The following is a 25,066-nucleotide window of genomic DNA, read 5'->3' on the forward strand; positions in this document are numbered from 1 at the left end:
ATATTGTCATTTCGTAAATGGTAATTTAAGAATAAAAATATTTGTAAAAAGTAACTTGTAAATTTTTCACTTACAAAAATGCCAACATAAATACCAGTGAATTCCTTTGCTGCTTTCTCTCTCTACTTTCGAGCGAAATACCTCTTCGTCGCCGATCTCATCTTCCTTCTCTGGGCAGCGAAGCGGTTGACAACGGGGGAAATTGACGAATAACAAGAGAAGTGAAGAAGATTGTCCGAAAATTAGGATCAGATCTGTCACTCCTGCCTCCTGTAATTTGTGATTTGAATCAATCTGCCGCCAACAATCTCTCCGGAACTATAAGTTCTCCGAAGAAAATGAGGTAGAAGAACTATTTCCCCTCTCATTATCATGCTGCCTTCTTACATCCTCTCTTCCTTTATTAAAAGTTGCAATTCCTCTCAGTGAATTCTCCTTTCTCATCCTGCCTACTCTCTGTTTCTCGTCCTCACTATCACTCCACCTGTCGGCGACTTGCTATCACACAATCTTCTACTCCTCTGACTCTCAATCTCCCGTTCCTTCTCTGGGAGCAATGGCCCCTCTCATTTTCAGTCTCTCCACTTTTAAATGTTCACTCTCAAAATTTGTACCCAAATCAGACATAAACGAAGTAATAGGATTTGACCCTTGGACAAATACGATCGGAGAGATTGTGATTTCCTTCTTGATTTCTTAAATTTTGTCTGAAATTTATTGATTTTATTGTTCGATAGAATCTGATTTAGATAGTCAACGAATATCTGTTTCTTACTTTTTGTTGTTGTGCCTTTTGGTACCTGGGCGTGCTGGATTTGTTGGTCATGTTTGTTTGTTTTTATTATTTTAGTGAAAGGTCCAGTCCACAAATTAAAGCTGTGGGCACTTGAAGTATTGACCGTTGATCCGTTTTTTCATGGAATTATGATGGTGCATCTTAGCCTTATTGTTTTCCCATTTACTTTTCCTGTAGTCTTTTCAATGTGACCCAAGTACAGTTTTGTCTAGTAGCAGGTCCGTTGGATTTGATTTGTCTTCCGTAGCTTGGTTTTCTGATAGTTTGGAACATATGCTAGTTCAATCTGTTCTCATAATGTCTGATGATATTTCTGACATCAAGTCACCAACTGACTTAAAGTCATTTATGTCACAACTTGCAGGTAGTAAGGTTCTTGTATACCAGATTCGTATTAGTTGTGCTAGCCTGTGTTTTCAATGATGTTTCCAATCTATGGAGGGAATTGCTAGCATTTTTTTAATAAAAAAACGACTTTGTTGGAAAATTTCATTGCTCAACATGATGACTTTCAAGGTCTGTGATATGCTCTAGTTTATCTTACATGCTTTTGAAAGATTACACTATTAGGTACTCTGTTGAAAATATTAATCCTTGTTCTTTTTCTAATCTCTCTCACTCATTCTCATCTAATTTTTTTCATTATTAACAGGTTAAAATCAAGCTCTAGGGTTAAAAGAGGATCATTGGCCTTGCTTTTTCGCAGTCAATGAATTTCTTGGTCTCTGTAGATGCTGATGCACATGTAAGTGGCTGACTTGAGCAGTATTTGATCGTTGGCTGAAGAAAAAGTCAAGGTTCATTCAGGCACCTCCAGGTTGGTGATCCTAGTTAGTTGGACTTGTAGCAAGTTCAGTTCCACAAAGACCAAGTGCACCTGATGGTGGTCCATGAAAGTCAAATTGCTATTTGTGATGAGAAGTTTGATTGCCTGCGCTAAGTTTTCTCTGTTTTGATTTAAGAAGAATTACTTTTCTTTCTTCTTAATGTGGTTCTTTTTGTGGTTCAAAAAAACATGTCCAGTGCTCCTTCTTTCTTCTTCTGATGGAAAAAAAATACTTTTATCAGGTTTTATTTATGTGATTTTTTATTTTACTAATAGACAGTGGACTCCTAGCGAATCTGTCTGCATCAATTTCATGCATAATGTACACTTGTGATGGTTTGCTCCATGATGGTGCAATTGTTTTATTTGATTTGGACAGTTGAGGCTGTAGTGTAGAGTTGCACCTGCTTACATCTCACCTTCCATTCCTAGGTGTATTTTTCTTTTGAGTTAATTATTCTATAATTCATATCTTTATTCATTATCACCCAAATTTTTGTTTTCATTTTTCTTCTTTATTCATTAATCATCTTTTTGGTGGCAACATCATTTAGGGTCACTATTCCAAATAAAACATTTTGTTTAGATTTAGTTCACTGTCAGATATGGTATTTATAATTATGCACGGCTGATTCATTTTTGGCATCTTATTTGGAATGTGTAATAGTTTTTTTTTTTTTTTTGTGTGTGTGTGTGTGTGTTAATTACTTTGTTTGATTATAGAAGTATCTCGTGAGTAATCACCGATTTTTTTGAAGGCAGACATATTGAATCTCTGTCAAAATGCTTCGATTGAGGGCGTTCCGCCCATCCAGTGATAAGATCGTGAAAATTCAGCTACATCCAACGCATCCATGGCTTGTGACGGCTGATGCATCGGATCATGTATCCGTATGGAACTGGGAACACCGCCAGGTATCCTTAATGGCCTTCTTTCATTCATATCTCTTTTTTTTTTTTTAGATTTTTTTTTCAATCTCTGTTTTTTTTTTTTTTTTTGCTTTTAGGTGATTTATGAGCTTAAAGCTGGTGGTGTGGATGAGCGGCGCCTTGTTGGAGCAAAGCTGGAAAAGCTTGCCGAGGGAGAATCTGGTAGAAGACAACATTTTTTACTTATACTTTTCACCATATGTTCTTTTGAACTAAGAAACTTGTTAGGCTTTCAGAGAAATTCTTAGTATACGTTCATCTGGAGTTGTCATTTTAAAAGATATTACAGCTTCCAGCTGTTATTGGGCATGAAAAGGTTACATGTCTTTTCTGTGGTCTGCTTCAGTCAATAAGAATTTGTTAGGTTCCTAATTACTTTCAGTGGAGTATCATTACAATAAATTCCAGAAGGACATTACCATGGCGAACATGGAAGGAAGTTTTAAAAAATGTAGAGTCTATCGGGTTCTTAATGATCTCCAATAATAATGCACTTCTCTACCCGTGGCAAAAAATCTTTACACGTGAAATTCATGGTCAGATGCTTAACCATATGCTGTGGGGTTGTAAGCTGGTGATCACAATTCCCTCATCTAAGAGTCTGTAGTCACTGAAATATATCACTTCAGTTGCTGTAGAGTATGGTCTTTTCTTAATAAATAGGACTTTGAGCATTACTCAACTCAAATTCAAGTACTTTAGATGTGAGATCGTCTTTTTAGTTTCTGAAAAATGTTGCACCAGGTGTGCTAAACCAGTACAGAGTTTTTCAAAACTCAAACACATCACTCTCAAACACATGCTTGCGACATTGACCTACATCATCACTATCCCTGTGCACTTAATATTTTTTCCCTCAGAGGAGTTTAGGCAATACAAGGGCCAAATATTATGAGAATCTTGTCGACGTGATGCCTTTTCCAATTTATGGTAATAAATTCACTATTTTCTCAGCCAAAAGAAAAGTGAGGAATGATTCATTTGTGTCCTACACGTTATTCCGTTTCACCATGAACTTGTCTGTCCTACTCAATTAGGTGTACTAATAATTGTGTGGTCTATACTATAATAAATTGGAGGATAGTATGACCAAAGTAAATGAGCTTTAGTTGCCTGAGCATTTGGATATAATGTCTGTGCTGCTGTTCAGTTTATGGAAAGCATAATGACTGCTGACCATGTAAGTGAGTAATTTCTTGTTCACTTCAAAATCGTGACTTGAAGTTGCTGGAATCACTCGCCCCCTTATTTCAAAATTATGCTGCTCCTGTCCTTTCTCTCACAAGTTTTCCTAAATTTATTATATACCTGTGTGCTTCATTATTATGATCTTTTATTGAAACATGTTGGTCTGTGTCTTTATTAAGAAAAACAATCTGTGATCTTTTGTCTCTTTCACTTATGTGGTTGGCAGAGTCCAAAGGAAAGCCAACAGAGGCTATGCGTGGAGGCAGGTAGTGGATTTTTTTTGGACCATTTTGTTTTTACAATCAATTTCCTTTGTGGAGTTGAAACCCACTATTGGATGCACATGGATCCTTAAGTGTCAAGCAGGTCACCTTTTATGATGATGATGTACGCTTTTGGCAACTATGGTGCAATCGCTCTGCAGCTGCTGAGGCTCCCACTGCAGTCCATCAACAGTCTTCTGCATTTAGTCCACCTGCTCCAGCTACCAGAGGAAGGCACTTTCTTGTCATTTGCTGTGAGAATAAAGCTATCTTTTTGGACTTGGTTACCATGCGGGGTCGTGATGTTCCAAAGCAAGAGCTTGATAATAGATCTCTCCTTTGGTAACTCCTTTCTTTTCCTTCGAGTTCTTGTGGACTGACTATTAAAGTATCATTTTGAGCTCTTTTCTTATTTATTTATTTATTTTTTTGGGAGGGAGAGAGTTATGAGGATACAAATTCATTAAAAGGGTTCAAAATAGAGAAAAATGTAGAAAATACATATGAAAGATGGAATAAAAGTAAAAGGATTGATGTAAAATGATGTCGCAAGGGTACCGAGTGTCTGAAAGCGATGTGCTGATGGTACACCCCTCTTGAGTATCAGGTATGCTATTAGTGTTTCTAGGGTTGTACTTCTATCTATCAATAATACATCTTCAAAGATCCTCAATCTCGTTGAAGTATCGGTTGTTTCCTTAAGGCTCAAGTGATGACCACCATGAGTCTCCTTCAACAATGAGGGGGAAGGGGAGCTGTCACGAAATAGCTAGAGGTCCCCAAGAATTGCCCTCAACTCTGACTCTGGTTTCTGGTGTACTCACATTGTTGAAAGGGGGCAGAGAAGACAAGGAGAGACTCTCCCTGAATCCCGAATCACTCTCTCTCCATCTGCGGGTCCAAGTAGCATTTCTAGTTATTCCATGGATTTCTGTTTGCAGTTTGAGTTTCTATTTCAGGGGCAAATCTGCCCCTTAAATTGAAGCTGCTTCTGTTGTACGTAATTCTTATTAACTTTATAAAAGTGGTTGTTGCGGAACAAGTGCAACTGTATGACTATATGGAAGCAGAGGTTTTGTGTATCTTTCAAAAATAAAAGCTGCAACATACTACATTAGATCCGCTTTTATGCTGGCATCCATTTATGGCTCTAAATACCTCAATTTCTGTATTGTTGGAGATGGTGCAAGGATTCTCCATGTTGAGTTATTGGTTTTCAGAAGTGGAGGTGTTGCAGCAAGTCATAATTCTTTTTTTTTTTTTTTTTGAGAATGACGATGCTTTATGCTGAAAAGCAGTTATGTTATGACATCTGAAGATACAACATAAAGTACAAGTAGCTCCAAGAGGTATAGCTCAAGCTAGGGGCCGCAGGCTAAACTGGTTTTGAAAGCTCCATTCTTTGCAAGGTGGTCAGCATCCGAGTTTGCTGCCCATGGTATTTTGCACTAGGCAATGCCCCAATCTACTGAGATATCCTAATTTCATCAAATAGGCTCTTTAGCTTCTGTGGGCCTAACCATGTGAGTTATTATGGTCCTGTGGGGCCTAACCTGTAATATGGGCTTTGGGTTGGGCCAGCCTAGTATGAGAATATGTGTTATAACCTAGCTTTCCTTTTATAAAAATTCTGGAGCTTTTGGCATATTGACTAGGTACTTAACACCATGATTAATTGGTAATTAAGAATTTTTTTAAGAACTTATTTGGAATACTAGATGTGTCTCAGTTGGGTAATTAATTATTTCCTTCTTGATGCACTAGACTGAATTCTGTAAACTCCCTGTGAGGCAAGGTTGGGGTTGCTGTGAACAAATTCCTTCTTTTTGTGTCTCCTGCCATGTTTTTGATCATATAACATTTGTCTTTTGGAACTTGCAGTATGGAGTTCCTTTCTAGATCTTCAGCTGGTGATGGCCCCTTGGTTGCATTTGGTGGATCAGATGGCGTCATTCGAGTTCTTTCAATGATTACATGGAAGGTCCTGATTAGCCATCAAACTCTAGTATGACCCATTATTGTTTTTCTTACCCATGTTATCTTAATTTCTTTAAATTCTATTCTACAGCTTGTTAGAAGGTATACTGGAGGGCATAAAGGATCAATATCTTGCTTGATGACATTCATGGCCTCTTCTGGTGAGGTAATGCTTTTTGCATCCAATTTCATGATGTTGTGCTTTATGCTTAGTCATTTAAAATTTTTTATGAAAAAGGGACAATATTTTAATTGATTTTATGAATCTTGTAAAATGTTTCTTCCAATAATGGTAGTTTGGTGACTGCTTTTAAGCGTTACTGTTGGATCTACCCTAAAAGTCATTGCTTGACAAGGATTTCTGGCTTTTTTGGTTTTTTCTTCTTTTGCAGGCATTATTAGTTTCTGGTGCTAGTGATGGTTTACTTGTAGTATGGAGTGCTGATCATGCTCATGATTCACGTGAACTTGTACCCAAGCTGAGTTTGAAGGTAATGTTTCTAGTTTCTCTTTTTTTTTTTAAAACAAAAAAGTTCGTATTCTATGCTTCTATTTCAATTGTTTCCACAAATTACTGTTTTGGTGAATATTTATTAAGAGTTTTTATGCCAGTGATGAACTGGATACTGAATGCGAGCATGGATCTTGTCCTTGCTTTTCTACTTACCTCTATTGACCCTTCTTCAAGGCTCATGATGGCGGGGTTGTCGCAGTTGAGCTTTCTAGAGTAATGGGATCTGCACCGCAGCTGATAACTATTGGTGCCGACAAAACTTTAGCTATTTGGGATACCATCTCATTTAAGGTGTCAGACTTGCTCTTAGTATAACTAAGTTTTTATGAGTCACTCTACTGGCATGGTGGTCCTTTGACATGTCTCTTGCTTGCTTCTGTTGTTTAGGAGCTGAGGCGTATAAAACCTGTTCCCAAACTAGCCTGCCATAGTGTGGCATCTTGGTGCCATCCTCGAGCTCCAAATCTGGATATTCTAACCTGTGTCAAGGATTCCCATATTTGGTATGTGAAAATTTCCTCTCTAAGTTTTATCTATCTATCAAACTATCTATCTATCTAAGATAGATAGATAGATAGGTAGGTAGATAGATTAAGCTAGCTAGCAAGTTATTTTCAGCAATAATTTTTTTTGAATTTACCAGGTTTGCTGAGTTGTGTGCGTATTGGTTTTATACAACTCTCATTTAACGCATATCCAATGCATGAAATAAGTGTTGCCAGAACTGGACTAGATTGGATGTTTGAATTGTTTTCTGGTGGAATTGGGCCCTTGTCTGGTTTTTAAATCACAAAACCTGGCAGAGCGAGAGAACCTACTATGTTGGTGGGTTTGGATGGTGCAACTGTTGAACCAACAAACCGGCCCATCCAACCTGATCAGTCCCTCACTCCCCCCTTTCACATACAATGGAGAGGGAGATCCATCCTCCACTGTTACAGAAAGAGGAGGGAGAGGGAGTGGGGGCGCTCTATCCCTCCTTTTAATGAGAAAAGGGATGGGAGTTGGCACCACCCTCCACCTCTCTGTCATGCAGCAACCAGGGAGGGTTCCCTCCTGCACAAGGGGGAGCCTGGCCTCTGTTTAGAGAGCAGAACAGAGGAGATCCACCCTCCCCTTCCCTCTTCTTCCTCTAACTGGAGAAGGAGAGATCTGCTTAACGTGATGGCAGGGAGGGTAGATCTCCCTCCTCTCTGTCTTCATTTTACTTTATTGTATCACATACACACACACACACACACACACACGCACACACACACACACACACACATATATATATATATATATATATACACACATATAGAGGGCTGATCCAATACGAAAACCCATTTGGTGCAAAACATGCGAAACGGCTATCTCAACCATTTGATCAACGGGTATCTCAACCATCCGATCAATGACTATCTCAGCCGTCCGATCAATGACTATATCAGCCGTCTGATCATTGATCGGACAGCTAAGATAGCCATTTTGCATGGTTCGCACCAAATGACTTTTCGTATTGGATCAGCTGTGTATGTGTGTATGTATGTATATATGTATGTATGTTATTACGTAGTAATAAAATATTGCATTGTATTCATATATCTTACATGTGTGATTTTGTATATTATAACATGTAGTTATGCTATTTATATGAAATATAATGACAGTATATTGTTAGGATAATATATAATGTCATATAACATAAACTGTTTATGTTATTCTAAAGTAAATATTATACATGTAATGTATATAAAATGTAATGATATATTTTTCATAAATATAGCCATATATTATATAACATACCTGTTAAAGCTGGTTGAACCAGTTTACTAGAACTGACCACTTTTTCTTTCTCAATGGCTGATACTGTTTCGTAAACATCGCATAAAAATATGACCATTCAAAACAATTAGTATGTTGCAATATATGGGATCAGATTTTTGACATACTGAATAACAAAACCATCTGGCAGAAAACTGATGCTAGTTTACTGGATTTTTATGTATAGATACAGGTGCCTGACTTTATGTGTCAAATCTTGGAACTAGTTTTTTCAATTTTTGCTCAATTTTATACTGTTGAGAAATGTCTTTGATATTCTGTAGGGCTATTGAGCACCCGATTTACTCAGCTCTGACAAGACCATTGTGTGAACTGTCCTCGCTTGTTCCCCCTCAAATTATTGCACCTCATAAGAAACTAAGGGTATGTCTTTGTTTATCTAGAATCCTTACAAATAGTTCCAAACTGTTTAATAAAATTTTAATAGATAAATGAAATTGTTGAGAGTATGATTGTCTTCCTCAAGTTTTCTAACTCAAAAAACTCCCTGGATACCATATGATCAAAATATTTTATTATATTCTGATTATGAAGCAGATCTAATTTTGTTTATTTTTTTGAAATCTGAGCGGAAGATCTCACGTCGCTGTTTCAGGTCTATTGCATGGTTGCACATCCTTTACAACCACACTTAGTTGCAACTGGCACTAATATTGGTGTCATTGTTAGTGAATTTGATCCTAAATCTCTTCCAGCTGTGGCTGCATTGCCATCCCTGCCTGGAAGCAGGGAACATTCTGCAGTTTATTTGGTTGAAAGGGAACTGAAACTGCTTCAATTTCAATTGTCTAATGTGGCCAATCCATCTCTTGGACCTGCTGGATCAATATCTGAAACAGGAAGGACTAGACCCGATTCATCAGAGCATTTGCATGTGAAGCAGATAAAGAAGCATATTAGTACTCCTGTCCCACATGATTCATATTCTACCCTTTCTGTAAGCAGTTCAGGGAAGTAAGTTGGTGATCATACTTTTTTTGCATGGTTCTGTAATTCTTTTTTTATATCCTCAGCTGGCATATCATGCTGTAGTTTATTGGCGTGTTGCTTGTGATGACCTACCTGATACTCTAGAGCTTGAGTTTTCTATGAGTCTTTTTGTCACTATATTGTTCTGGCTGCAGGTATCTTGCAGTTGTTTGGCCAGATATCCCTTATTTTTCTGTATATAAGGTTCATGACTGGTCAGTTGTAGATTCAGGGATTGGAAGGCTTTTTGCTTGGGATACGTGTCGTGATAGATTTGCTTTACTTGAGACTGCATTGGCTCCTAGAGTACCGCTTGTTCCTAAAGGGGGCTCCAAAAAAGCAAAAGAAGCTGCTGCAGCTGCAGCTCAAGCTGCAGCAGCAGCTGCTAATGCTGCATCTTCAGCCACTGTTCAAGTGCGGATTTTACTAGATGATGGGACATCTCATGTTCTAACCAGGTCCATTGATGGGCGTAATGAACCTGTATGTTTCTTCTGATTGAATGGAGTTAATTTGATCTAAATTTTGTTACTTAAATTTTGCATGGTGGTGATTAAAAGGGTGTATTTTTGTCTTAAATTTGTTTCTTGTAGGTTATTGGTTTGCATGGAGGTGCATTACTTGGTGTTGCATATAGAACTTCCCGGAGGATTAGCCCTGCTCAAGCAACAGCTATCTCATCAATTCAGTCCATGCCATTATCAGGCTTCGGCAGCTCTGGTGTTCTTCCAACTTTGGATGGTCCAGTTGCTGAAGGAGCACCACAAAACTTTCAGCTATACAGGTCTGATGGACTCCACCAATTTCATGCTTTCATTCTGTCGTTATGTTTGTTTTAAGAAAAACAACTTTTGCAATTGGACTTTGTTCTTAGAAGCAATTTGTGGACTTCTATCTTTCTGAATTCCATTTGTGGTTTGTTTGCTTTTGTTGCATGCATGGTCTCTTTCACTTTTCTCATTAAAGGCTACTTGGTACAAGATTTGTGTATTCTAGTTCTTGATGATAAATACCAACTTGTTCATTATCTGCCCTGTATACTTGGGAATTACCATGTTGAATGTTGCAGTTGGGAAACTTTTCAACCTGTTAGCGGGATTCTCTCTCAACCAGAATGGGCAGCATGGGACCAGACTGTTGAATACTGTGCATTTGCTTACCAGCAATACATTGTCATATCTTCCTTACGTCCTCAATATAGATATCTTGGCGATGTAGCAATACCTTGCGCAACCAGTGCAGTTTGGCATCGTAGACAGTTGTTTGTTGCTACTCCAACTACCATTGAGTAAGTTCTAATGAATTTTGTGCTTGTCATCTCAAATAGAAGCTTGGCCTCTAATTCTAAGATCTTCATCATGGAAACTATAAGCATAGTGTTACAGAAGTTTCAGTTTTTTTTTTTAAAGGTTTTTTATCTGTCTGTTAATTGTTTCAAGTACTTCAGATGTGTGTTTGTGGATGCTGGAGTTGCAGCCATCGATTTAGAAACAAAAAGAAGAAAAGATGAAATGAGATCAAGAGAAGCTCAATCCAGAGCTGTTGCGGAGCATGGGGATTTGGCTCTGATCTCAGTTGATGGCCCAAAACTTGAAACAAATGAAAGGGTTTTGTTGAGGCCACCAATGCTTCAGGTATTGACAGTTGGAGGATCTTTATCATTCTTCTTCTTCTTTTTCTTCTTTTCCTTTCTTTGAGTTGGGGGTCAAGTAGAAAATGTAGTCATCATTTCCTTTTGCTTTCTGGTTTGCTGGAAATCCTGTTGTTTTTAGTGTCAGCTTGATTGCTTGAATCTGCTCTTTTTTTTTTTAATTGCTGAAAGTGTGAATTTTCTTGAGAGAAAAGGTAAAAAGTGGCTCTGAATGGAAAGCAAAAATTACTGCATCAGAAACAAAAAAACAAAAATAAAAAATGCATAATTTAAGTCCTTAAAACTCATGTTAGGTGAACTCAGTAGCAAAGAAAACTTTTGTTGTTTAGAATGGTTGCTGGACTTTAATATCTCAGTTATTCTGTTGTGTGAAAAGTTAGAGAATGAGAGGAAGGATATGGTTTAGACGTAGAATAATTCTAGAATAGAAAGTCTCATGAGAGAAAAGAAGAACTTACTCTCCCTGACATGTCTATCCTTAAATTTGTAGAGAGTCCTACCTTATTACATCATTAAACTCCTCCCCTAGTCATAACAGGAAACCTACATAGACGTAAATTCAGAAAAGGAAAGCCAACATAAACCACACACTTAGAATCTTACCTAAAGTAAACTACCCAAGTCCCACTTACACCCAAGCATGACTTGCTAAATTAAAATAACATGTACCAAGACAAAATTACCCATCCAAATGCTTCAAGCAGGAGACCACTATTTTTTTTTCTTTGAGTTGCTTCTATTCGTGGTACTTGTTCTTCATGAGACTCACCTTAGACTCTATGAAACCATCTTCTTTTACATGTTGCATTCTTGAGAATAAAAGAGCATGAGCTGTTATTTGTCTTCAGCCAAACCAAGGATTAAAAAGATGGGAATAGTTTGTTGAGCTTTTCAAAATGGGCTGCAAATTGATGAGTTTTATCATGTGCAGAAGTAATAGGTGATGCATAAACTTTTCACAAAAAAAAAAAAAAGTGATGCATTATATAGTTATTCCTGCATCTGATGTTTGTAGTTTCTGAACTCACCTGTGAAACACTTCATAACCTGGCTTGTGATTAGGGCTTCAGGCCTGGTTTTGGTTGAAAGGCTGAATCTTACAACTAAATTGTCTGGCAATTGCTAAATGCTAAATCGTCTGTTTTGATCTGGGGTGATGCATATGAAGATGGCTGGGGATTTGAAGAAATAAGTTCAACCATAGCAGTGTGCATAATTAGGCTATCATGTGATGATGTATGGCAGTTGTGCTGGGTAAAAGAAAGAGGGTTTAAGGTAGAAGTATGCTTTTGTCTGAAAGAGGAAGATTGAATATCTACTGGTTTTGTTTAGCTTTATTATGCATGGGCCGACTTCTTGAACTTGAGAATGACAGGTGTAAGTTTGACATGTCCTATATTTTTGGCTGTAAGCCAGCTGATACCACCTCCAACATTTTTTCTCTTTTGAAATTGATATCGTCTTCAACATTTATATTCAAATTTAAAGCATAGGCTGCTGTTCTAAGCATTCTGAGAATAGCTGTGATTCTAAGTTGGTATAAGTAAAACTCTTTTCTTGTGCAAGTTCTAATGCATTTTTTAAGTTTCCTAAATAATCAGTTAGTTTGAGAGATCAAGGTACACTAGGAACTAACATCTGTTGTTGTTTCTATAGTTGCCAGTTCTTATCAGGGTAATGGCCTAGAAGTAAAATATGGATGAAAAAGTTCATTTCCTGGATTCCTATTCCTCATTTTTTAAAATCATAAGAAAATGAAATCTCTCATGCAGATATGAGAATATCTGCCTGGATTTCTTGATGTTCTCTTTGAAAAAGGGAAATAGCAGTATCATGAATGTTCTCTGTAGCCACCGCCCAAGCTTGGTACAAGAACATTGAAGATTACAATACCTTTGGTCTTTGATGTAGTCCATCATTTAGATAATATACCGCAATTCTCTCACGTTCTCCTCTAATCTTCTTCATCGAGAGGTCCTGAAAGACACATATGAAGGGAAAACATCATGAAATTGTGTTTTCATTTAAACTCAATAAGAAGAGTTCCACTCGATTTGTTTTAGTTCATTCAAACATTTGGGGTCCATGTTGAATCATCAATCAGGTTGATTTTCATTATTGTGTCCTTTGTTGATGATTGTGGTTGTGTTAAATAGATGTTACAACAAGCTGGAAATTCATTGTGTACTTCATTTTGATCATGGGAGAGAATAATTGAGTACGTCACTTATTTTTGTGATTCTTGTGGTATTCTGTTTCAAAATTCCTATGCTTATACTGCATAACAAAAAGGAGTAGTTGAGAGGAAAAATGACATCTTTTAGATATTATTTATACTCTCCTTTTCCAGTTAAGGTACCAAATGTTTTTGAGGTGATATAGTTCTCGGAGCATGTTACTCTATCAAATCATATGCCCTTGTAGTTCTTTATTGTAAAATTTCTGTTCAAGTATTACAACCTAATCTACCTTTGTTTCTTGTCCCTTGTGCATATGGTTGTACTTGCTTTGTCCATAGCTTCAGTTCCCCAACTGGTAAATTATCTCCTTTATTCCATTATGAAAAATGGTTAGTGCACCTGTTGGGGCAGGAATTCTTTACCTATGATATGGCAACCTAGAACTACCTTTCCATGTCATTAGAATAGTCCCCTCTTTTGTGGTTCATCTTCGCTTCAAACCTTTTTCTTCTCGTTGATTTCATTCACGACTAAATATTATACAACTATTTTTGTGTGTTCACCCAGGAAAAAGTCCGAGCTCCTTGTATGTCAGTTGCACATTATTTTCTATGTTGGGATCACAATAGGTTGGGTCGAGGTTAGGTTTGGGTTTGAGAATTTGGATGCCACCCCGCCGACCTATACTTGTTTAAACCCAGGAGAGGGTTATATTTTCAACCCCATCCCTGTCTCGCTCTGTCCCATGAACCTCACACCATCATTGACTATTTTTCCCTTTATTCTATTAATGCATTTAAAAGCTTTACTATTTTCATTTTTTTCTTCTCTTTATGTTGTCAGTTTTATATAAGGTAGATATTGACAATAATTTGAAAGCCGTCTTTCCTGTAATGCTATAACTCACTTTTTAATTCCCTACAAGCTAAGGTTATCAAAGTAATTTGCTAGCTTAAGGCTAAAATTTACTTTCCTGAAATGCCTCTCTTTTTCTTTCTGGTTTTGTATTTTGAAATACTATATATTATGTAAAATACAAGGGTATATTCATAACCGAAACATAAGCTACATAACATTTTGAGGTTAACCTCATATTTGACCTACCACATGTGGATTTTTTGAGGTTAACCCGAAACTCACCCTGTGGGCTGTGATATCACTCCCTGCATGAAGTGTGTCATGTTATGTTCCTTGAATAATTTGCTCCGTTGCTTTATTTCACTGTCCTGTTCGAGCTCCTGAGTATGATTGGTTTGGCTGGTTCATTGTGGTAGATTTTGTTCTTGGTTAATGGTTAAACATGCTGCTTTCTTTTCCAGGTTGTTAGATTAGCTTCCTTCCAACATGCACCATCCGTGCCACCATTTTTAACGTTACCAAAACTATCTAAAATAGAAGGGGAAGAGGCAGTTCCACCAAAAGACACGGAAGAAAGAAAAGCTAGTGAGATAGCTGTTGGTGGTGGTGGGGTCTCTGTGGCTGTCACTCGCTTTCCTCCTGAACAGAAACGTCCTGTTGGACCCCTTGTTGTAGTTGGTGTCAGAGAGGGGGTGCTTTGGCTCATTGATAGGTAATGAAATCACTTTCTTTTCTTCTTTTTGTATGCTTTTGTATTCCTTTGTATTAACATGTCATTGTTGCATCTTGTCCTTGCAAAGGCTTGTCCATTCCAATCTGTTTACATAGGTTGAGGAATATGAAGCAGCTATTTTTATATCAGATACTAGTTTGACAAATGTATAGTTTAAATAAACTTTATTAGGTCACCCAATCTGGGTCAATATCAGATGTCTCTTATACTTCAGCAATTTGCCCACCCGTGCTGTCTATATTAGGTCTTAAGTGAAAAATAAGTGGATGGTCAGACATGCCCTTCTCCCATATTCAAGTGTAAAAACCGTGAATTAAAGACCTATAAAAGAAATACATAGCAAAATGGATTAAAATTACAAAACTACCCCAGGCATCACTTTTAAGAGATTAGCTATGCTCTCTGGGTTTAGATGTTAACACTTGCTCTGTTTTATGAGATTTAAACTTGAATACAAGATGTACTTAATTATCAAACTTTGCCTAATTATCGGTTTGTAATCAATAAACTACAATAGCATTCATATGTATAATATAGTAGCAAAAATATGTTTAACGATTTTTCATTAAATTTGTGTGGCCTTTTTTTTTTTTTTTGAGATGGGCGTGGCGCAATTCGAACTCGCAACCTGACGCACCTAATGTAAACAGAATACCACTAGACCAAACGGCCTTAGGTTATGTGTGGTCTTTTGTTAATAAGCTGTCTTGTGTTTGGGAGCTCATACCCTTGTGGTACAAACAGTTATTGAGATTTGAGGCTTGCACCTGGTCTAAAAATACATAAGTTGAACTTGGATACTGAGAAGTGAATTTCATTTGATTCTGTATCTGAGTTTGTGGATATTGATCTTTTCTAGACCGATGGGATTCTTCTCCAACCTCTCTCTCTCTCTCTCTCTCTCCACACACACACACACACACACACACACACACTCACACACATATACACAGAGAGGATAGTCTGTCATTAGCGTGATGGGTCATGACATTATTGTTTAAGAAAATGTCTCAGGTGACCATTTGAGCTGAGCTGATAACTTGTACTAGTTAAGAAATGTCAGTTACACCTGACTGCCATCATTTCAGGTACATGTGCGCCCATGCCTTATCCCTTAGCCATCCTGGTATCCGTTGCCGGTGTCTTGCAGCTTATGGTGATGCAGTTAGTGCAGTGAAGTGGTATGTCCATGAAATGACTCTAATTGATATCAAATACTTTCTCTAAATACTTTAATAAAAAAAGAATAGCATTCTCATTCTTTCTGCAGGGCAAGTCGGCTTGGTAGAGAGCACCATGATGATCTGGCACAGTTCATGCTTGGCATGGGATATGCTAATGAGGCACTTCACTTACCTGGGATATCTAAAAGGTTAGAGGGAAAACAAAGATCTAAATGTTTTATAAGAATTTTTATTGAATTTGTTGTTAGGATTTACTGTGTTAAACTAATAATCGCACTCTTGTTTGTCACTATTTCACAGACTGGAGTTTGACCTGGCAATGAAGAGTAATGATTTGAAGCGAGCATTGCAGTGCCTTTTAACAATGAGCAATAGCCGGGATGTCGGACAAGAAGTAGCAGGGCCGAATGTTACCGACATTCTTAACTTATCTGCTACACAAGAAAACCTAATGGATGCAGTTCAAGGGATAGTAAAATTTGCAAAGGAGTTTCTTGATTTGATTGATGCTGCAGATGCGACTGGACAACCTGATATTGCTCGCGAGGCCCTCAAGAGGCTAGCTGCTGCAGGGTCCGTAAAAGGAGCTTTACAGGGTCACGAGTTGAGAGGGCTGGCTCTTCGTCTTGGAAATCATGGGGAACTGACCCGGCTGTCTGTATGTTTTTCCTATGATTCATAATGTCATGGCACATTTCTGATTAGGTTTATTAAAAAGATTGCATAGACTGGTTTTTGGTGGGGTGTGGGCTGTGGTTAGTTTGTCTGCAGGTTTGGGTAGGGAATGTAGATGACACGAGTTTTTTAGTATAGTCAAGTTTCAGGTTTAGGTGCCGTCAAGGCACCGGGTGTGTGTGTTTGTATTGTATATAACACGAGTTTTTGAGTATAGTCAAATTTCAGGTTTAGGTACCTTCAAGGCACCAGGTCAAGTTAAGCCCCAGCGGTTTACAACTATTGTGTTTGTGTGTGTGTTTGGAGTGGTGGGATTTTCAGACGGTTGACTCTTTTATATTCCAATACCTGATATGTGGTTCTTGTTTTGCAGGGCCTTGTAAATAATCTGATAGCAGCTGGACAAGGTCGTGAAGCAGCATTTGCGGCTGCAGTTTTGGGAGACAATGTGCTGATGGAGAAAGCATGGCAGGATACTGGAATGTTGGCTGAAGCTGTATTACATTCTCATGTAATCTTCCATTCTTGTATTTGAGAAATCTATACTAATTTCCCTGTTACTATATCGAAATCGTGCTACTTTTGCATTTCTAACCCCTGAAAAGATTTAAAGTTCCCATCTGTATTTCACTTCAACTTGTCATGTTTCAAAAGCCAAGCGTGAGGGGATTCTTGAGTTGAAGAGGCTCACTATCTGACCTTGTATTCTTTGATACAGGCCCATGGACGCCCAACACTGAAGAGCTTGGTTGAGGCTTGGAACAAGATGCTGCAAAAAGAGCTTGAGCATACTCCAACCACAAAAACAGATGCAACTGATGCATTTTTAGCCTCTTTAGAAGCACCAAAGCTAACAAGTTTGGCTGAAGCTGGAAAGAAACCACCAATTGAGATCCTTCCTCCTGGAATGCCATCTCTTGCTGCTACAATGGCAATCCAAAAGAAGCCCCCTCCTGCTTTACTAGGCTCACAGCCGCAACCCATTGTGCCTTTACAATTAGAGGCTCCTCCTGTGTCTGCCCCACCAACCGCCAGTATTCAAGCCCCGCAAACATCGGCCCCAGCAGCAGCTTGTATTCAACCTCCTGCAACACCTGATCCACTTGGCCCTCCAACAGGCACTGAACCGAGCAATCCAGAAGCAAGTGATCAACCAGCAGCACCCCTAGTCAGTGACACAAATGCTTCCCCGGAGCCAATTAATGACCCACTTGCACCTCCACCTGTTGGTGACCCACTTCCTCCTGCCACACCTGTTGGAGACCCAGATGCTACGGATCCTTCTAGTGGTGACCAACTTCCTTCTACAAGCACACTAACACCATCTGTAGAGGCTAGTACATAAGCAAGCAGGAGACATATTGTGCATGAAATTTTTACTTTCCCCTCAGCGAGGAGCCTGTTTTGGTCCTTGAATTTTTTTTGTGTTCATTTATTTGTAGGCTTGAGTGTCTCGATGTTTGTTTTGTATGCTTGCCAGAAGGAAAGAAGTGTGATCCGATTGTTCTGTAGTTTATTAGTCATCTTCTGTGTTATACTAATTCTGTGTTGAGGCAAATTTCTTGTAGCCAGCCCGAGTTGTATCTGTATATTATTTTGAGATTTAGAGAGGAAAACTTTTATTTTTTGGTGGAATACCTGTTAACTATGAAATTGTTTCTATAATATGGCCCTATCATGCCATATTTAATGTGATCAATTTGACAATTTAATTTGCATTGGGAGCTAAAATTTTCAGGAAGAAGCCCGTTGAGCAGCTCAACTAGCTTTCTTTCGCTCTAACATTTACCTTGTCAAATTTGATTACAGGCTCTCCTCAGGTTCCAGCCTACGATTCGCCAGAAACCAACTCAAGAGGGAACAGCGACGGCTACAAGCTCTAAATAATAGCAGCTAAGTTTTTCTCTGCCACTTGATCTCTTGAAACTACTTTAATTCTTGTAAAACTCTCAAACGAACACCAGCAGTCTAAACACAAGTCATATCAAAGCTTCCCCTTTGCAAGAACTAGTCGGAGAGCAGCAAGAAACTTTACAAGGTACTCTATATTTGAGCTAAAAAGAAACTAGAGCTACAGGTTTGGTTTCTGTTTTTCTCTCCTTTTTTTTTCTGCTTGTTCAAAGTTTTGTCTATAGGGGGTTTCCTGTTGTCCTTTGCATGCATGTAGTTGTATTGCCTTTCTTTTAAAGTTCTATCCATATGGAAGAGAAGACTTAGACACCAATAGGTTAGGTTTTATGAGATGCAACGCTATCTTCATGTTGTTGTTTTCAGATTGTATTAGTGTTGTTATGTTGTTATCTCTATGATGTTTTGTCTTCTCTTTTTGAAATTTTCGGAAAAGCACAGTCGAAAACCATTGTATTTACTTTCCAAAGCACTGTTTTTTTGAATCACTGGTTTTTCTTCTAAATCATTGTTTTTTCTTTGGTTTTGCAAGCTGATATAATTATTCTATTATAACTTGGGCTTTATATTTTTCTCATTCATCTTTGTAGGGTTTAAGGGGAAGTCCAACTAGATACGTCCTATAAATGCATAGAGAATCAAATTTTAAGAAGTAGAAGTGGTCTTTTTTTTTAAATTATTTAGGCATGCATAATTTTGACTTTGCAAATGACATAACTTTTGTCTTCCATCAATGCATTACTAATCTATTTTGAATCAAATTTGTTTTGCTGCCTTTTCTGTCTATGTTTCAACTACCATACCATGTATTCGACTCCTATTTCTTGAAAGTATTAGAAATGGAATTTTCGAATGCATTTGACTTCCTCTTGCTTATGTACTTGACTCATTTGATGTGGACTCAATAGGGTAACTCGATTTTTTTTTTTTTTTCAAATTCGTTTACACATAAGTAGTTCACTCTTTCTATTGGTGTTTTCTTTGCCAAAAGACACATGAGGAAGGGGCCCTCTCCCTCCATCTCCCATCGAACTATTAACGAGAAATAGAAGAGAGAGGGGCTTGTGCTCTTCAGGTGGTGGTGGTGGTGGCGGTGGCAGTGGGGTGTTCCCCCTTCATTTTTTTCTTATAGTAAAAAAAAAAAAAAACAACCGGTGTGTTTTACTAGGCAAAGGGGAGAAGGGTCTCTCCTCCCCTCCCACTTATTTAACAAGAGGGAGGAGAAAACCCTTCCCTTTCATAATATCCCAATTACTAGGTAGACCTTTTTTTTAGTAAGAGAACAATTTACTTGTTGTCCATTACAATGGTTCAACTATTGAACCAACAAAACCAGTTTTGAAGCCATTTTTTTAACTCTCTTTGAGTCTTGATCTTATAACCCAGTGAGAGAACCAAGTCTAATTGAACTCAGTTCAACCGAATTAATCTGAGCAAATCAAGTGTAATTGAAGCCAATTCAACCAGTCAATCTAGTTCAAGTACAAAATATTGCTTTTGTCTCGCTATTTTTATGCATTTTTGGTGATTTAGTAGTTGGATAGTGTTGTATCGTTAGTCTCGAAGAAAATTTGATTCATCCTACCCACTACCCAGTGCAGTTTTAGAAAATTGAAACCGAGTAACTTCCATCAATTTCTTCTTCCTCTCATATCCAATTCCCTGCAAACATGTGTAAATTTCTGGGTCACAAACAACCGCTTTTATCTTCCTCCTCTCCCTGCAACTCCCTCTTTCACTCTCTCCCTCACGGAAAACAAAACCAAACCATGCCCACGTCTTGTTTTCTGAAACCCCAGAAAGCCACTTTTACTTCTCTGTCACTCAAATGAGAAGTCCGGCTTCTCCCCTCAATACTCCTCCGAATCTCTCTTCGCACTCCTGTCTCGGTCACCAACGTCCCAAACTTCTTCTTCCCTCTTTCACCATCCCTTCCAAGCTAACAGTTTGTAGTGTTTTGTTCTCACTCACTTGGGTCTCCTCCCGACTCTGGTTCCGAGCGGAATCTCGACCCAATTTCCCTTTTCAGGTCTATCATCGACTGGGCCGACGAGATTAAAGAGCAGGGAATGCGGAAGCGCCGCCTGCTATACAATCACGACAACTGGCAGGCGCACCGTAGCTCCCTTCGCCACGTACGCCACCTCCGCTCCAGCCTCACCTCTCGAGTTATTCTCTCCCTCGTCCCCCCGGTGCTCGTCTTCACTGCCTTCGCCGCGGCACTGGCGACGTACAACACCGCCGCGGCGGCGCAGTGGTTACCCGGGCCGTTCCCGGTGCTGAGGGCCTCGTCGCTGCCTTACCAACTGACTGCTGCTGGTTTTCAGGACGGAGGCGTCGTATTCGAGGTTCGAGGAGGGGAGGAAGATCTGGGCGCGGGTGATGGTGGGGACGGTGGATTTTTCTCGGGACGTGATGGGTGCAGTGGGGGCGGAGGTGGATTTGGCCTTGAAGAAGGCTTTTCCTCAAATAGCTATTGATCATGATCGGACGGCTGAGATAACCGTTGATCATGATTACACCAAATAGTTTTTCTTATTGGACCAACCCTTTTATTATATTTTTATATTATTTAAAAATCTATTATATTAATAAAATAGTTAGTAAAAATTAGAGAAAGCATGGGTGTAATATTTGAATAAAAGTGTGGTAAAAATTATTCTATAAATATTAATTATTTTATTATTTAAAAATTATGCGCGTAAAATTTTATGTATTTTTTTAATAGAAATTAGAAATTTTGTTGGTTTAATTTAAAAAAGAAGTGTGAGAGAAATTATTATAAGTTTTCAAGTTTGTCACTCCGCAAAGAGCAGGAAAACCAGCGAGCAGCGATGGGGTTTTCCCGCGCTACTCGATTGCTCAGACGATCTCCTTTCTCCTTCACCCTGCGACATATTGAAAACCCTAAAACATCCGACACCTTCTTCAGACGTTCGTTCTTTCATCATACGACGAAATCTTCTTTTCGTAGTACGAATTTTAGCTTAGATGGCGGGTTCAATTCTTCGCCTGGAAGGATCCATCCCTTCCATACAAACCGTCAGTCTCTTGTGAGCATTTCTTCTGCTTCAGAGGTTGCTAGCCAAACAAAAGGCAACGGCAATTGTGGGAGGAACGATGAAGAATCGAGAAAGGTCTCTTCGTCGTGGATTGATGTGTATTTACCGAAATTAGTGCGTCCTTATGCTCACCTTGCTCGGTTGGATAAGCCAATTGGTACGTGGTTGCTCGCATGGCCATGTATGTGGTAGGTACCCCCCTATTCCTAAGTCGATACTATTTCAACTTTTCTGCCTCTGTTGAATGATTTTCTTCGTATGTAGATAATAGTTTGATAAGTTTTGTATTCGAGATGATCCTTGTTTGCATGAAGGCTTCTAGTTATGCGTCTTTGGTTTCTTCTCTGCGTACACTATAATTCTGTCTTCTTGTACTAACACTGACTTATTTCCCATGTTAAACCACATTACTTCATCGATTGAGTAGGCCTTCTCCTGTCTTAGGAGACTTGATTGCCTGTTCTCGTTAGCGACAACCATTGTTGTTTCAGTGCTTACTTTCTACTCTCCCAATCTCTTAATACGTTCCTAGGTCAATTACCTTGGCTGCACCTCCTGGAAATCTTCCTGATTTAAAGATGATGTCATTGTTTGCATGCGGGGCATTGCTTCTACGAGGGGCTGGCTGTACAGTGAATGACCTTCTTGATCGTGATATCGATACAAAGGTGCTGCATATCTTTTTTCTCATCCACATGTATTGGCATACTCAGCTCATTCTGTGTAATGAAGTAAAAATTTAGACGAGATTGCTGTAAATTAAGACAGTAAAAGAGAAGAGGATAATATGAGGAAAAATAATGGGAGGAACAGACGAGAGGATGGAGTGCTAAAACACTCAGAAACAGTGTACTGAATTGAGTGAATAGTCTGCTTAGTCAAACAAATTAACCGGAGGCAATTGCTTGATTTCACCTGTTCAGTGGCCTTTTAATTCACTTTTTAATGTATCTGTTTGCTATTTTATTTAATTTCCCACTTGCACTGTCTTCCTTTTGCGAGCAGATCATATCAGGGTTGTTGCCTCTGTATGTTTGATGTTGTGAATCAAACAAAACGACTGATATGAGTTGGCCAAGGACCAAGTACTTACTTTGCTCATGATTTTATGGTAGGTAGAGCGCACAAGGTTGAGACCAATTGCAAGTGGTCAATTGACACCATTTCAGGGGCTTACCTTTCTTGGACTTCAACTACTCTTGGGTCTAGGGATTCTCCTTCAACTGAACAACTATAGGTAGCTGTTATTATTTTGCAGCTGTTGTAAGGAGTTGTTATTCAATTAGTTCCACTATTTTCTGCTAAAAACTCACATATATTCTTGCACAAAAACTGCACATATGCTCTTCCCTATAGCTTTGATACATAATTGTTTAGTTGTGCCTGCTTGCATGACCCAATTGTCATCTCCCATGGGAAGATCTGACCACTATTCTGGAGTCTTTTGATGCATAGTTTGTTTTGCTTGACATAGGAAATCTTCTCTTCCCGTATAAACTTTTTATTTCAGAGGGCTAATGTCAGGATTCTCAAGCTTTAGGATGGGCCATTGATAGCCAAAGATGTCTAGGTTCTTTCACTTAACACTTCTAGATTGCTTATTTGGTTGAACTCATCCTTTGTTGTCATTGTTTACTTGAGGCAAAGGGTTGATTTCAAAATCGTGGCAACTTCCTTTTAAATGGTTTATGTAGTTTAATGGCAACTTTCTTAATGTCAAGCAACTAGTCTATTGGTGAGAATTAGTCTTTTCTTTTTTTTATTTTTCTTTGTGTGGGCTTTTCATGCTTAATCTTCACAATTATTGATCTTCAGCCGTGTGCTGGGGGCTTCATCACTGCTGCTAGTCTTCTCTTATCCGCTAATGAAGAGGCTGACATTTTGGGTATGTCTGCACAATTTGTTCAGAAAGTTGAGTTAAAGGTTTCTCATGATCATTTTCAAAAAGTTTCTCATGATATATTTGTTGCAGCCTCAGGCATATTTAGGCTTAACATTTAATTGGGGAGCTTTATTAGGATGGAGTGCAATCAAAGGAAGCTTGGATCCAGCTGTTGTGCTCCCATTGTACTTTTCTGGTGTATGTTGGACCCTTGTGTATGACACCATTTATGCTCATCAGGTACATTCTCCAAACTATGTCCCTCATTGGTCATTTCTGTTATCTGAAATTGATTACACTTTCAGGACAAAGAAGATGACTTGAGAGTAGGAATTAAATCCACGGCTTTGAGGTTTGGGAATCACACAAAGCATTGGATTACTGGGTTTGGGATTGGATGCATTAGCAGTCTTGGTCTCAGTGGTTACAATGCAGAGCTTGGTGTGAACTTCATGTGTCTCTTATTCCCATCAATGACTTAATATCCAAAACTCAAAATTTCATTTTCAAATTTGGCATGTATTGATTGTTTCATGATGATCTGTGTGCAGAATGGCCGTATTATGTATTTCTAACAGCTGCTGCAACACATTTAGGATGGCAGATATGGACTGTTGATTTGTCAAATCGTGCAGATTGTAATAGAAAGTAAGGGCTCTATACCTATGAAGCAGAGGTGTCCATTGTGTTAGCAGAACTACCCAATTTTTGTTTCTCGTGTTTGAAAATGGATGTGAAGCTTCACCGCTTGATCTTGTACTTAAAAAACTGTAGTCACTAATCTCTATCTGTTCTTTCAGATTCGTCTCTAATAAATGGCTTGGAGCTATTGTCTTCAGTGGAATCTTACTGGGAAAGCTTGCATAATAAAGGTATTGCTTGTGTCCATAATTTTATTATTCAATTATACCTTAATAGAACACTTATTTTCTTTAAAGACAAAATCATATTTGTGGAGTAGATACAGTTTTGTGCAATTATATTCTGGTCCTAGAACAGGTAGCGTATGTGGATGTGTTTTTTTAGCTGTTTTGAATTACTTCCAGAAAAAAAAATTGTATATGCTCAAAGATATCCTCTTTGTAGGCGTTTACAAAACTGTCTGTGCCCTTACAAATATTTATTTACTTATTGGCTATTCTATTGCAATGGGTTTATACCTGGATCCCCAGCCATTGTGAGACTCGAACCTGAGACTTCCTACTAGAAAACTCCCACGAGACAACTGAGCTGCAGTCCAAATCTCGCCTTTTACAAATATTTTGCTTGTATGACATGTCTTTAATTTTCAAGCACAGTACCTACAAAATATTTATGCTCAAACAAAAATATCCTTGTAATATAATGTTTTGACTTGCAGGCTTTATACGTCATTTCGTCGAAACCTACATTAATGATGCCAACCAGTATAATAACCTATTCTAATTTATGTGTACATGTTCAATTATCTATGAATCCACAATAGTTTTTGTTTTTGAAATGGTGATTGGCTTTGTTGCTCCAATGAATTGAGAAAGAGTACTAAGGATCCACATTCAATGAGTGATGATATGGCTGCATTTATCATGAACTCTTGTAATTTTTTCATGTTAATATTTCCTTTGTGAAGTACAACGAGCATATGGAGCTCCATTTGTCACCAA

The 25,066-nt window shown here is 38.4% G+C and overlaps 2 protein-coding genes across 3 annotated transcripts; both read left to right on the top strand.

Annotated features, from left to right (window-relative positions):
• The first annotated feature begins 142 nt into the window (after positions 1-142).
• Positions 143-18,283, top strand: LOC137944044 (uncharacterized). Its single transcript, XM_068789540.1, has 23 exons — positions 143-343; positions 1,449-1,613; positions 2,381-2,537; positions 2,630-2,714; positions 3,967-4,006; positions 4,097-4,345; positions 5,885-5,984; positions 6,072-6,146; positions 6,373-6,471; positions 6,669-6,785; positions 6,882-6,997; positions 8,585-8,684; positions 8,917-9,275; positions 9,446-9,773; positions 9,884-10,074; positions 10,360-10,578; positions 10,738-10,924; positions 14,441-14,691; positions 15,801-15,893; positions 15,983-16,084; positions 16,197-16,554; positions 16,945-17,082; positions 17,290-18,283. The coding sequence occupies exons 3-23, from the start codon at positions 2,406-2,408 to the stop codon at positions 17,914-17,916; spliced, it is 3,966 nt and encodes a 1,321-aa protein (XP_068645641.1). The 5' UTR covers positions 143-343; positions 1,449-1,613; positions 2,381-2,405; the 3' UTR covers positions 17,917-18,283.
• A 2,981-nt stretch (positions 18,284-21,264) lies between these two features.
• LOC137944051 (4-hydroxybenzoate polyprenyltransferase, mitochondrial-like) lies at positions 21,265-25,066 on the top strand. Of its 2 annotated transcripts, XM_068789552.1 has the most exons (9): positions 21,265-21,729; positions 22,074-22,209; positions 22,657-22,778; positions 23,357-23,426; positions 23,514-23,663; positions 23,729-23,864; positions 23,975-24,071; positions 24,224-24,295; positions 24,784-25,066. In XM_068789552.1, the coding sequence occupies exons 1-8, from the start codon at positions 21,314-21,316 to the stop codon at positions 24,288-24,290; spliced, it is 1,194 nt and encodes a 397-aa protein (XP_068645653.1). In that variant the 5' UTR covers positions 21,265-21,313; the 3' UTR covers positions 24,291-24,295; positions 24,784-25,066. The 2 variants fall into 2 exon arrangements, with proteins under 2 accessions (XP_068645653.1, XP_068645654.1); XM_068789553.1 differs by lacking the exon at positions 22,074-22,209 and having other exon boundaries at positions 21,625-21,729.

Source organism: Aristolochia californica, unplaced genomic scaffold (assembly GCF_029961685.1).
Source record: "Aristolochia californica isolate CCGP_79_NKW_82.1479 unplaced genomic scaffold, dmAriCali1.0.hap1 SCAF_11, whole genome shotgun sequence".
NCBI classification, from domain to species: Eukaryota; Viridiplantae; Streptophyta; class Magnoliopsida; order Piperales; family Aristolochiaceae; genus Aristolochia; species Aristolochia californica.

Coding starts and splice junctions, on each gene's coding strand:
- LOC137944051 (XM_068789552.1), top strand. CDS start 21,314: ATGGGGTTTTCCCGCGCTACTCGATTGCTCAGACGATCTCCTTTCTCC. Junction 22,210..22,656: donor ATCGTGATATCGATACAAAG/GTGCTGCATATC, acceptor ATTTTATGGTAG/GTAGAGCGCACAAGGTTGAG. Junction 23,427..23,513: donor TGAAGAGGCTGACATTTTGG/GTATGTCTGCAC, acceptor TATTTGTTGCAG/CCTCAGGCATATTTAGGCTT.
- LOC137944044 (XM_068789540.1), top strand. CDS start 2,406: ATGCTTCGATTGAGGGCGTTCCGCCCATCCAGTGATAAGATCGTGAAA. Junction 9,774..9,883: donor TTGATGGGCGTAATGAACCT/GTATGTTTCTTC, acceptor TGTTTCTTGTAG/GTTATTGGTTTGCATGGAGG. Junction 15,894..15,982: donor GCAGTTAGTGCAGTGAAGTG/GTATGTCCATGA, acceptor TTCTTTCTGCAG/GGCAAGTCGGCTTGGTAGAG.